Source organism: Strix aluco, chromosome 9, assembly GCF_031877795.1.
Source record: "Strix aluco isolate bStrAlu1 chromosome 9, bStrAlu1.hap1, whole genome shotgun sequence".
In the NCBI taxonomy this organism is placed as follows: Eukaryota; Metazoa; Chordata; class Aves; order Strigiformes; family Strigidae; genus Strix; species Strix aluco.
Genome location: NC_133939.1, coordinates 21,628,570 through 21,642,659, shown reverse-complemented (window position 1 = coordinate 21,642,659; position 14,090 = coordinate 21,628,570). Strand labels below are relative to the sequence as shown.

At 40.6% G+C, this 14,090-nt stretch overlaps 1 protein-coding gene across 2 annotated transcripts in view; it reads right to left on the bottom strand.

The window, feature by feature from the left end:
* The window catches only part of MCF2L2 (MCF.2 cell line derived transforming sequence-like 2), a 163,797-nt gene that overhangs the window by 19,198 nt on the left and 130,509 nt on the right, over positions 1–14,090 (bottom strand). For both annotated transcript variants that reach the window (XM_074834159.1, XM_074834160.1), the window contains exons 22-26: positions 11,077–11,298; positions 9,612–9,704; positions 9,104–9,182; positions 5,876–5,948; positions 2,663–2,772 (exon numbers count right to left, since the gene is read on the bottom strand). In XM_074834159.1, coding sequence (XP_074690260.1) covers positions 2,663–2,772; positions 5,876–5,948; positions 9,104–9,182; positions 9,612–9,704; positions 11,077–11,298 — 577 coding nt within the window. The remainder of the gene's footprint in view (positions 1–2,662; positions 2,773–5,875; positions 5,949–9,103; positions 9,183–9,611; positions 9,705–11,076; positions 11,299–14,090) is intronic.

Below are 14,090 nucleotides of genomic sequence, written 5' to 3'. Positions count from 1 at the left end.
AGGTGGGGCTGCCCACAGGTGCACTGGGAAGTGTTTGGCTTTCAGACTGCCTGTGCTGGCCTAAGAGCCTTTCCCTGCCATGGCTGCTCCCACTACAAGGCAATCTTTGTAAAGATACTGTAGCTTATAAAGAATCCAGAAACGGGTATATAAAATATATTTACTTTCTGTTTGCACAGAGCAAGAAAATGCGTAATATCTCATTATCACAGAGTCATGTGGCAAGTACAACAGTGCATGTGTGTAGGGGGTGGGTTTATCAGCTATGCAATTATATCACTTCACTGAGGGACCCCTTAGGATTTCACAAGTCCCCACAGCTTCTCAGCACCAGTCAGTCATTAGACACTGGTCTCTAAAGACATGTTGTCTCCACCTAAGTGATTTCAAACCTTTTCCTTCATTCTGTAGGTATACCAAATAACCCTGGAAACCATTTCCAAGCATAATAAGCACTAGGTCCTGATGGGCAACATGAGCCTGCAAAGTGTACTTGTGGCCAAAACCACATCCTGGGCTGCATTAGGTAGAGCCTTGCCAGCAGGGCCAGGGAGGTGATGCTTCCCCTCTACTCAGCACGAGTGAGACACACCCGGAGTGCTGGGTCCTGTCCTGGGCTCCCCAGTACGACGGACGTGGACATACTCGAGTGAATCCAGTGAAAGGCCATGAAGATGATCAAGGGATTGCAGTAGCTGACATGAGGAGAGACTGAGAGAGCTGGAACTGTTCAGCTTGGAGAAGAAAAGGCTCAGGGGGATCTTATCAAGTAAAGAAGATGGAGGCAGACGCCTCTCAGTGGAGCCCAGTGACAGGATGAGAGAGGCAATGGGCACAAATTGAAATACAGAAAATTCCATTTAAAAATACAAAAAAACCTTTTTTACTGTGAAGGTGGTTAAAGTTTGGGACAGCGTCCCCAAGGCAGTTGTGGAGTTGCCCTTCTTGGAGCTATTCAGAACCCAGCTGGACACAGCCCTTTGTAACTTGCTCCAGCTGACCCTGCTTTGAGCAGCACAGTTAGACTAGGTGGTCCCCAGAGGAGCCCCCATATAGCTTCAAGTTGGTGAATCTGCCAGTCAGGGCCACACAAAACACTGCTTTCTATGTAGATAACCCAATTACAGGCGCTTATCCATAAGAATAATGAGACTGAAATAGCTTGCCAATAGTGCCCTCCCCCTCTGTACTATAGAAAGAAAACAATATTTTAAAATACTCTGTAACTGCATAGATATTGGGAATATTACAGTCAGTAGGTGGCACAAAAGAGGCAGTTTTGGCAGAGCACCAGGCCCCAAGCTGCGTGTGAACCGCAGACGAGCACAGCCATGCCCTCCCCAGCGGCCCCAGCACCATTCCACTGCATCTCTGGAAGCAGGACCTCACTGTACAGTTTTAAGACGAGTTCAGCTCCTGCAGGGTCCCAGCCAGAGGTGCCCCACAGGGACACAAGGTTCGGTGGGACATCTAGAGCCGGACAGTTGTTGACTGTCTCTCTGCCGGGCGGGTTTGGCAGCCCGGGGTGCACAGGCGCCCCCTGAACCCCGCGGCTGCTCTGCAGGGCTGCCCCATCCCAGAGGATGGGGAGGCCCCGGGCTGAGCTGGCAGGAATTACAGCGAGTGGCCCCAGTTCCCACACTCTTGTGTAAGCTGGACCAGTTCAAAAACATTAATAATTTTCCTGGAAATTTTTTAAAAAGGGGGTTTATGAATTTCAAATTCAAGACTGCTTTTCAACTTTTTTCGATTTCAAAAAAGCTCTTATTTTTTAAAAAGACATTTTAACTGAAACAGGTTTTTAACATTGGATTTTTTAATGAAGAAGCCATAACTTTCTCCCCAGAATGAAAACTTATTACAATGAAAAAATCTTTTGGTGAATAGCCTATTTTTCAAAGAAAAAAATATTCCTTTTTTTTTTTTTTTTTTTTTTTTTTTACCATTTCTACTTATAAAGGGACCTGCTGTTACCTTAAACATGATTTGGACCTTAATCTCTCAAGACCTTGCAATTTTCTTTTTTATATTATTAGAACAGTCTTTGCTCTAACATTTCAAAATGCTACCTAAAAGAGAAGCTCCTGTTGAAAGATTTTCTGTTCCTGTTACTGCCACATAAGATCCAATTTCTTTTTAGCATTCACATTAACCTATATTGTACAGAATATATCTATTGTATTCATGCCCTCAAATAACGGAGGGACTTTCTGTGACTGCATGTGCATTTATTTACTATACACTAGAGGGTGACCTATACACAGAGGAGGCAAAAAAATCTCTGACATAAAGCAAGGAAATTAATTAGCAAAGTCCACAGACAATCTTAAAATTAAATATGGCTAGAAGCCAATTTAGCCAGGATATAGAAGGTTAAAATATGTATACTACTGCCCCTCCCAATTCTATTTTTAAATAACACAAGTTGTATAAAGAGCGCTGTAATGCATCAAAACTCAGACTTAAAAAATCCTGAACTGGTAACACTTTTTGGTGTTCAGGAAGTTTCATGGTACAGTCACTCAGCTTTGTAGAATTGTTTTTTTGATGTTGGGTTTAAACAACATACATTTAAAATGTCCTCATCAAACTCCAGAAATGAGTGTGCAAAAATAAAAATATTACCCTTTGGAAGCAAAAAGGTCTGTCTCAGAACTCCTACCTCTCTTTTGTCTGGCACTGGGACTGGAATTCCTGTTTTTATTGTTAGATGTTTCCACGTTTGATGTCTCAGATTTGTTTTCATATATACTTGATGACTTCCTGCTATACCTTTGGACAAAAGAAATACAAAAATAGTTACATTCCTGCTGAATACCTAATGGAGCACTGAGCACTAAACATTATTTTTTACCCTCAGATATGGAAGCCTAAGGAATAAAAGGCAGGTTTTAAAATTCTGTGTGCTATGAAAGTCTATTTGTGCAGGCATGTATGGTGGAAAAAGCCATTCTAGCCCCTGTCTCTTTTCCACACCACACAGTAAGGGATGTGCTAAGAGAAAGTTGGGAAGGGAAAAATGGAGGAACAAGGTGGTTGTCTGCACAAGTTCTTTTTGCAAGTCCAACAGATTTGGAAGGAAGGAGTGGAAAACCAGTTAGAAAAGAGGACCCCAGTTTTCCAACCTTTGCAGCATAAGTATATTTGACTCCAGGAGAGAAATGGGTACTGGATGGTCACGCATAGGTCATACCATGCGTAGAGGAACATATGGATTCCACTGGCTCCAGGATCCCCCAACTTCTGTTTCTTTTGCTCTTTGAAAACATGAATCCAAGTGGGATATCCCTGTCTACAGATGAACTATAGATGAGAGGATCCATCTTGCCAGATTTGCACAGGTATCAGCCCTGTCATCTGTAGTAGGAAGGAAGCCCTTGCCCCAGGTTTGTAGGGCATTGGAGATGCAAGGTTATCTCATGGTTCTTATCCTCATTGTTTTGCAAATGTCTGGTACTTTAGTTTGGATGTTTGACTGTTACCTTTGGCAGACTGTTCCACACATTTCATTGTATCTGCACACCTGAAATACTCTTTCCCAAAATGCTTGTTATTAACACGTATCAGCAAATACATTGCTGTTTACAATTAACATATGAACTGTTATACTTAACATTCATACGGGTTGTCTTGCTGTAAGGGAAGGTGCAAGATAGCATGAAAAACTTAAAAGCATTTGGAATACTAAAGATCTGTGAATACCTTTTATAACTACAAGGCAGCCTGGGACTCATTGCTTTGTATTTGACCCTCTGACCTGTTTCTGATGGAACCTTAACAGAGGTCTCTGTTACCTCCTGTACTAAATCAAAATGTGATTTTGCAGCCTGATGTCAGGTACAAAATGGGGCTCAAAATAAATATGGGAACAAATCCAAAGTACACTCACATTTCCTTAGCCTTTTTTCTCTGTTCCTTCCCAGCTAGGCTGAGATAACTGTGAAACATGCAGCTGACAGTTAAAAGATTTACAGCTGGGAGAAAGACACCAAGAAAACACACGAGCTTCTCTGAAACAGCATCTGCAGTAAAACTCCAAGTGTTTGTGTATATCTATGTGCACACGGGATATTTTTACATGGATGTATGACTGAATCAGTCATTTCCAATAAAGCAGATAGTTAAGCAGTTAGAACAATAGTCTATTTAAGTTTCATATGTTTAAATAGATTAGAGAACAATACAAAGGGATGAGTTCATTATCACTGAAATGCAGCAGCCATCCCTTGAGAGAGATACAGCAGCAATAGATACCACAGGGCATCTCATTGTAGGATTAAGCAGTGCAACTTTGGGGAAGAATTTACAGAGAATTTAAATAAATTGAACAGGATTCAGAGACCTTCAATAACCAACTGTATTAAGGGCACTGGCTCTAAGTGTCCCTTTTGCCAACACCTCAGCTCCAATCCCAAGTCAGCCCAGCCCTGCCTTATCTCATGGAATTGCAGCGCCAAGTGCTGCTGCGGCGTATAAACAAGTAAAGGGATAGTCTTTGTCATTGAACAGATATGGCTCAAGGAGGGGAGAGTGTCCTACCAACAGATTTCCCCAGTGTCACAGTACAGGTTTGACAATTCCCAATAAACAGTAGAGTCACTGTTACACATGGGCAACCCAGGAGAGGGTGTCTATTGGTTAGATAAAATCTCAATAATTAATTACCCTCCAACCACTAGCAGAGCACTGATAATGCTGGTTGCTCTTTAGCTAATACTGTCTACCACTGGCTTGCTATAGCGCCTTGCACAACTGGGGCTGCTTTAGTCATGTCAGTCGTAAACACAGGCTATGCCTGTGTGGGTAGCTATCTCAAAGTCTAGTTTCTTTCTTCCTCTCCTTGCCTCCACCCTGCATCCCAAAACAGGCTGCAGAAGGGGCTCCACAGTCTGAAGGAATTTTGGATCCACTATTTCACATCAGCTAGTGCAAAGCTGCAATCCCCCCGTCCTTGTTTCTCTCTGAGACACATGTTACAGAGGATCAAGGTGGCCTCTGCTTACAATAGCCAATAGGACACTGTTCCATTCATGAAAGCCCAAAGCATTGTTCTTTTATGAAGACTTACCATTTTCTTCCTGTACCTATAATAACCCAGCATTTGGAGCAGAAGCATCTGAGCTCTCCTTTTCTGATCACATGGCCTTCTTCCTGGAGTTAATTGATTTTCTGTTGACATATTTTGTCTACAATTTCTGCTCTGAAAATTCTCACTTTAAGAGCCTTATAAGAGGGACATATATCTGGATTGATTTGAAACATTTTTGTGATTGCATTTCATATATTACTGTAATACTTTTCTCCTATCTAAGGTTTTGCTGAAAGATTTTCACCCTTAAACCTTCTCAGCTTAAACCTTAAACAATGCAAATGTAACCAAGCCTAGAGGAAAATATGGTGCAGGACAAACAGCACTGCATCTGTTTAAAATATCTTGCATCAAGTTGTACAACTCTCAAAGGCTGGCTGTGTTACCTGGGATCTCTTGGTTTGGTTGATCCTGCTAAAATTTTACAGTGATATCCCATGCCAACTTACATTAAGCTTGCCCAGCAATTGGATCATTACAAAAATTTGATGACAGCTCCACTCAACATCCTGGAAATGTTCCAACACATTTTGTCTAAACTTGAGTTAATCTGGAGCATATGGTTCTTTTGCAAAAGTAAATTATCATCTTTGAAATGAATTCTGCATTGTGATTTTAGTTACCCCATGAGCAAAACGTTTATCTACATGTCTTTAAAGAGTTTGAAGACAATCGAGTAAGTTCATACTCAGGAAGCTAAACACAGAAAATGAAGAATTTATGTACTGCAAAACCACAAAGGCAAGACAAAACATGGCCCTGATATGCTATGATAACTGCAGTTACCTGCTTGCATTGGAGGAATCCATTGGTGCATGGTATACACTCTCGGTGATTCTTTGGTGCAGTTGACTTGCTTCTGTTAAAGAAAAAGTAAAAAGAAATTGCTCCAAATTGTATAAGTTGCTTCCTTGTTTGCATAGAAGGTGGGAGAGAGAGAGAGAAGTAGGAGAGGAGAGATTTTGACTTCTGCTGCGAGAAGAGAAAGTCATGTGGTGATCTTAAACAAGAGCTGAAAACTTAGCTCACCCAAACAGCTCTTTTACCCATATTTTTTCAGTGCAGAAGAAATTTCTTTCCCTACTACCTTCTCTTTCCTCTGTACCTCTTCCTAGCTCACTGCACAATATGGATCTAGAGAATGGACATATTGGCATTTTTTCCAGAATACAAGTTTTGTGGCTCACAACTTTTTCTGGATTTAGCAACACACATCCATCGGTCCTTTTACACATGCAGCCATCTAGTAGAATATATCCCCATCCCTCTGAAGAATGCTTTTGCTTAACATCCTGGACAAACAGCAATAATAAAATGTTATTCAGATGCCACTTGTTCGCTCTTTTTGCACAGCTGCAGACTCATTCGTACCTATGCCCAGTAACTGCTGAGTGGAGAAAGATGATAAGAAAGACGCTGACAACCTGGTTTTCAGGACCAGGAGAGTTAAGACACTGAGAAGTGAGGAAGCAATGGAAGGAGCTGCTGAGATCCTAGAGCTATTTCACTCTGGAAGAAGATGAAGCTCCTGTCAATGAAAGGAGAACAAAGGGACAGGGGCAGCACTGAAAGAAACCTAAAGCCTTTTGTGGGTGGGAACGCTGGGAGAAAGGAGCGCTCTGCATGGGGCGTCAGAAGTAGCTCCATTCCTGGTTTTGGCAACTGATTCACAGGCTGGCACAAATCCCTTAAGCTGCATCCATAATTCCTTTGCCTTCAAGAGACAATTATGCTCTTTGGGATCGATGGATCAAGGTGTTACCCAAAGCCTTGTTAGTATTCCATGCTCATTGCAGTATACAATAGAAGGTATATATACACTAAGTGTTTGGACGCTAATGACCTATATGTTAAACTATTTATCACACATCTCTGGCCACCTTCCTTGCCCTTTACTCACTCAGTCATCTCAGCTGGTTTCTTCCAACATTCCAACCCCCTGTGCAACTCCTAACAACAGTCATTAGAAACAGCCCAGACAAACAAATGTATCCCTCTTCCTTCTCTCATTACAATGCACAGTTGGAGAAATATCCAGTCTTGGATTAAGCATGAATTAAGACCTCTTCTTTGATCAGTCATTGCAAACAGATTAAAACCACAGGACAAAGCATTTTCCTCCTGGCATCAGTACTGTAATAAGGGCTTTGATTCATGTAATCAGTTGGGAAAAGGCAATGGGAAGAGTTGCAATAGCATATAAGATACAATTTTTACCCTCTGACTGCTCTTCTGCTGGATTCACAATGAAGGAAAGCTTGACTTTGCTCATAGACTAGGATGAAAGTCATCCTTGTATGTTCTCAAGACCAGAATGAAGAAAGTCTTGAGTTTGACCAGTAACTGACTCTGCTTTGACAGGACATTGGACTATGATGTCCCAAGGTCCCTTGAAACCTAAAATATTCTAGGATCCTATGATCTTAAGACAAAACAATAAAGAATATAAAAATAAAAATGTTTTTTAAAACTTTTAGTCTTGATTCCTGCATAGTTTTCTCTGGAAAATGCATAGTAACTCTAGCATATAGGTCTTATATGCTACAAAGATTTCACAAATGCTCATCTGTGTGACATACAAGCTTCATTTTCTTTGCCTAGAAACACACATGGAGGATTAGCACTCTATCCTGTTAAAAACATACATTTTCTCCATAAACTACTTTTCTGTGGTAGCTTAAGTAAAGCCAGTTTTTATGTTTCAGAAGTAAATATTACAAACCACAGAGTCCCTAGATCAAGTCCTGAAACTGTACTGATAAAAATCTTGAGTTCTTTCCTCAGCAGTTTCTGAACTGGCCACAGTGAAATTCAGAATAAAAAGGAAAAAGGATGAAGACAAGAATAGTAGTAACAAAATACCTGAGTGATAAGCATTGTAAATCAGTATATTGTTATGGGTTGGATTAAATTGCTGAGGCTAATGTGCATAGTTGTTTCCCTCCACTTAAGGGGGTTGTAAGAACTCATTGTCTTTGTGAAACAGACAATTAAAATAAAGGTGACATCTAAAGTTAAAGCTCAGGCACACGTTTCCGTCTAGGACAAAGTCTGCTTAGGAACCTGAAGGATGTGGGTGGAGAGGCTTTGCTGGCATTGCTTTAATGAGAGGTGTGTGTATGAGAGAAACAGAAAATGACAGGTCAAGGTGAGAAGCAATGCCATGGCCCAGCAAAAGTCTATATTGGACAGAGCTATGTTTTTTTTCCTGAGAGAGCCTGAAAAATGGCTTTTAGAACTCTGTACATTCTTTTTCATAAACAGAAGAGTATCTCAGATAGCTTTCATCACTATGTTCTCTTACTATCTGAAATAACCTAACTGAATTTTGTCTGTCTTGGGTTCAATATCTTACATAAAAAAGGGTGTTGTTATTTTAGGTACTTATGAGGCTTCAATCATTCATGACTGAGCACGTCACAAATCATCTTCATAGTGACATCTCTGTGAGAGAGGGAAATGTCATTAATTGTGTTTTACAAGGAGGTCACCAAGACAAAAAATGGGATAACTGACTGACATTTAAAACATAGGGTGGGTGACTAGATTTAAAATAAAACCCCTCAAAAAACCCAACAAAGCAAAACAAACAATAGGACAGAGAGAAACAGTTGCTGTGTCAGGTCATGTATGTGGAAGGAGATCTTTTGTGTCAGGTCTTGTGACAACATGCAGAGTGAACACTGGACCCCGTCTCCTCACATGCTGATATAAATGGATGTTTCTAGGGTTGCGGCTTGAGAGGGAGAACAGAGGAAAACCATGTTCCTTGGGCTAACTGTGAATGGAACAATTATTCACGCCATTTCAAAAGTTCTAAGAAATTTTCTTTGATCAGGACAAGGGTTTAAATCCCAGCAATGCTGCAACCACCCAACTCATCATCGCATAGATCTGTTCTTACTGATCTCACTGGTAGTACTGGACAGGACCGTAACTCATCCCAGCTCCACGTTGTCACACACAGCTACAGAAGGAAAGCAACATTACCAGATCTCACTTTGTGTCCCCTACCTCTACACGCTTCCAGTTGTCCTGTCAGGACTTTGCGAATCTCTGAAATCCAAGTGTTTTTCAGCTCAACAGAAGATGCCTGAGAACACAAGAGGAAAAAGCAAAGCAGATCTAGTCAAAGTATGCTGCCCATCACTTGGCTGCCCTGACCTACATTTGCTCTCAATTTTCCCAAGGAATGGAGCATTGTGGCCAGCTTTGCTCAAAGAAGAGGATGCTCTTCAAGATGGAAAAGTTACCATCAATCTAAGGTCCTGTCCTTGCTTTTCTGTCCAGCATTCCAAGTAATTTTCCACTACTTTGTTTTGCCTTTTACCCAAAATCATAACCATTTTCACAATGATAAATTCGTAATTTCAGTGCTAATACAACAATGAAGCTTCCAATGGCTGTTGTTTCTTGAGTGTACAGGACAGTGTAAGTCATGAAACTGAAAACTTTCCTAAAAACAAGTCAATTGAAAGGAAGTATAGTCCTTGGAAGAAAAAAAAATAAGGATTGTTGTTACCTGAATAATGTAGACCTCTTCTCTGCCATTATACCAGATCTCAAATTTCTTGTTATCCCCTTTTACATTTTCTGTAATGCCCACAGTGCTCATCTGTTTCAAAATAGAAAAGAAGCAGCTGTAATCTGGAAAATGTCAATAGTCTTTAAACTCTTTATCCTCTGAGAACTATTTTTAAAAGGCTGCATTCACTTCTGTGCCTTAAGGAGTCATTAAAAGTAAAATTCAGAACATGTTATTTCTCAACATCTAATTTATCATTCATATTTTTGATTGTTATAGGAAAAATTTTTTTTTAAAATTTAAGTGCTCAAAAGTAACACAAGCTAATGTCTGATCATGAGTTAATCCTCTTTGCTTTTTTTTGCTTGAACTGTGGGTCAGTTTTCAACCCTACCCTGGCTCTTGTCCACCTATACAAATTTTCAGTTTGAGGAAGATAGTATTTTCAACTTGCCATCTCTGACCTTTTGAGGTGAGAGAGGAAGAGGGATGGAACAGGGCTTTGTGAGATTTAATGACTCATCCGCAAATCCAGACAACACAAAAAGTTTGATAGAGATTCAGGAAAATTAAAAAAATTGGTGAGCAAGGAGCTAAGTGCCTAACTAGGCAAGACAAACAAGGAACTGAGGAAAATAATTCTAGATTTCTTAAATGATTGATTCTTAACCACAATTTTGAGGTCCAATTGCTGCTATACTTACCAGCTTCCCATCTTTTTTCTGTATTTGTTCATCCCCCTTGTTCTGATTTGCCTCAGCATTAGATTTGAAGATTTAAACAGCATTGATTATGTCATCATTCCTGCTATCTCCACAGAAAGAAATTTAAAACATTCATATGAATTGGTTCGCTCCTTGAACCAGGTTCTATTACAATTCTTGTCTGGTTACTCTGTAATAAATTTGCAGCATGATGACCCATGTTAGTTGTCTGAAATCACAAGTGTCACACCAATGTGCTTAAAGGAAAAATTTGGCCTACCTATGAATGTCATCTTAACAGAAAATGTCCTGACTCATATCTGGAAATGTCAGTCTTGCAAATAAAAGGACGCTCCTACTGCACTGTGATTCATCTGTAGCTACTGTTGTCACAGAATATATCTGCTCAACTGGTGTCAATAGTAAAACCCACAGTAGAACTGAACTTGGAGGATGCTTATAGGCAGAACAATGAGAGATCTGGGTCCATTCAGTCTTGCTTCTCTTTGTGGGACACTGGGCAAAAACACACAAGGTGCCCATTTGTATTGAGTTGCAAAACCAAGGCTCACATCTGGAGTTGCAGGACATGTGGGTGGGTCTGTCTTCAGATCAAAATTAATAGGAGCTTTCATTTACTCAGGAGTGCAAGATAGCTCCAGATGCATGTACCTTCTTCAGGTCTCCACATGGAAACATCCCTGTGTTGTGAGAACACCAGGTTTATTTCTCTCCCCCACCATTACCACATTTATTACCTTTAATGAATTTTTAAAGCTGTATGAAGCTGTCTTCTCATGGCCATCTGTGTTCTCCTCCCGTTTCTTGCAGAAAAGTAGCATCTTTGTATAGAGGAAGAGATGTCTCTGCATTGGTTTGAATCTAGCCAAGTCCTTCACCTTGTTGTGCCCCTTCTTGTGGTCAGTCCACACATTGAAGGAACCTTGCATCAACAGTTTTCCAAGCTCACTGACATCCCCCTAGCAAGCAAGAAAAAGAGAGCCTACATCGCATTCAGACTAGGGTAATCCCAGGCACTGTTCCTTCCCCTAGTGGTGTTTAAGCTTTCAGGCAGACGCACGTGTCTCAGTATCTCTTCTGTTGGAGAGTGGACATGTTACCACTGTAATCCCATCTGCACATGTCTCCTTGCTAAACCTGTGTGGTTTCTTCATATAACCATTCACCCATTGTTTTCCATGTCCATAATTCCCAGATTGTCTCCCCATCCACAGTTAGTGTGTAAGGTGTGTCTCAGGACCTCTTTGGATCTGACACACAGGCTCTACCCTTTGATGACTTCAGAGGAAGCATCTTCTGACAAGAACTGAGTTTCAAGACTCCTGACTCCAAGGCAGTATGAAAGCCCAGTGCAGTCCAGATATCCAGGCAAAGGCCTTGGCTCTGAAAGATCTGGGTTCAGTTCTGCTCTGCTACCAGCTTCTTCTATCCCTGGGCAAAAACTTGAAAGACGCTTAGATGTCTGAAGACACAGATTGGTGTCTAAAGGTATGTAGGTGTGTAATTCCCTCCCATTGCAAAATAGTCCTTAAAAGCTTTGTCAGTAGTTTCTCAGCTCACCATCTGCAAACTATGCAATGCTGCACAGCCCTGGGCAAAGAGGGAGCAAGTGCACCAAGGAGCCATAAAAGTACCTAAGGGAGAGTGAAGCTAAGCAGAAACCAGACTTTTCTAACTTAAAGCCCTTGTCTGAAGACTGTTGATGGGTAAATACTTCAACTGATATAAGTATTTGGCTCAGATGCCACCAGCACAAGTATTTATAGCACTATTTCCAATTATTTATAGTACTAAAGAGTGTAGTAATGTGTGGATAGAAAACATGGCAACATCTATATGGTAATGGGCTTCAACAAATAATGATAAACATAATTATCACAGCAGCAAGTTTTTCTAGGAGTGCTTTGAGGGAATAAGCTCAGTGCATTATTAAAGTACTTATTTTCAGCATTTGTAGTTCTGTTGATTATAAGGTGAAGATGATGTCTCCAAGTGGGAATGTCTCATTTCTTAAACTACAGATTGCAAGCTGTTCTCCCTCTCACTCCCCATCCTCTACCCTCAGTACAACTGCAGAATCAGGGTTTGATTAGGTACCTTTTCACACCATATCAGAGTATTATTAGACTCTCCAGAGCATTCAAAAAATCTCAGCAATTTCTATAATAGTCTCTCATCTCTAATATATAGAGTTAGATTTTTTATTTGTGCATACAGGACTCTGTGTGTTTATATTTATATGTGCGTGGGGGTGTAAACTGCAAGCCTGTGGAAAGCATATTGATGAGATGTACAGCTAAATAAAACAAACAAACAAACATATTTTCTACATAGTTCTGACAATGGTGAGAGGCTCCTGTCACTCCAGGCACTGTTTGATACGGCACTGAGATCCAGAAGCTCAGTTCAACTTTTGCGATAGGTCTGTCTCTTCAATCTTGGATCTAGGATTGGGATTATGGCAAGTGAAGCAGAAGGCTACTGCTGCAGAGAGAAAGAGGATGGACAGGGACGGCAGTCTGCAGCAATCTCACAAAAGACTTTGAATATTAGTCCACAAGCCCTGGACTCTCTTTTCAGTGTGGGCAGCAAAGAGAGAGGAGGACACTCTGGTAACTTGTGCTAGTGGACAGCAATATTTTGTCCTAAAGGAACTTTATTTAAAATGGAGGATTTGATCACTATCCCACATATTTATTCCCTGTTAGAACAATACACTGTATCTCATGTTTATGGAAGATGAGAGATATATATGAATGGCTTAAGTGCTGCTTAACTCATGGACAAACTACCCAGACCAGATTGTATACAAATGGTAGGATGATAGTAGGAAACGTCTCTAAAACTTCTGCTCTCCAAGCTTTACTTTTTTTGTGTCTTTGCCTAAAAATAAAAAAAACCCAAAACCAACTCCAAACTTAAATGTTAGCAATTTCTAACACAAGAGTTCAGTTCCTCAAGTCTGCATGCACACACGTCCAAGAAGCAGCATATCCTATGCAATTAGGAGTGTTCATCAGCTGCCACAAAACCTGCTTTTCTGCTGGCATAATACCCTTCTCTGAAAGGTGTCCTAGGCAAATATTTCTATCATACCCGTGTGGGAAAGACTCCACAAGATGAACTATGGGAGGTGTTTATTTGGCATCACAGCTGAGCACCTGGGACAGGTGGAACAGGGAGAAGAAATTATTGGCTTTATCCTCTTTCACACTTTCACCCCATTTAATAATCATGTAACAGACCATCTCAGGAATGCTGTCAGCATCAGGCTACACAGAAGCCATGTTCCACTTTGTCATATCTTTTGGTTCAGCTAACAAAACAGAGACAAAAATCTAGTCCTTGGAGCTATATCTGGCATTTCATGGAAGGCTGGCAAATTCAAAAGTAGAAGCTGAGAAGGAGCAGAATGTTCTGTTGAATTCCTGAGCACAAAACTACTCTGAGATTTGAAAGTAAGGAATAGGCAAAAGAATAACCTCAACATTTATATGGATAGGAATCTGGATAGATCTCCTCTGCTCAGGATAACATGTTACCTTTCTTGGAGAAGCTCTTTCTGCCCATCCCTTACAGAAGTGTTTAAAAACAAATTTTTGTAAAATTTCTGTAACTACATACATTTAAACTGGGAAACACAGAAAGACAGCTAACTTTCTCTTCAGGGATGAATCAGAAACAGTGGAAACTGGGGAAGTAAAAGACATGCTGTATCCACGAGCTTCCCATGCCCATGTTGACTGGTTCA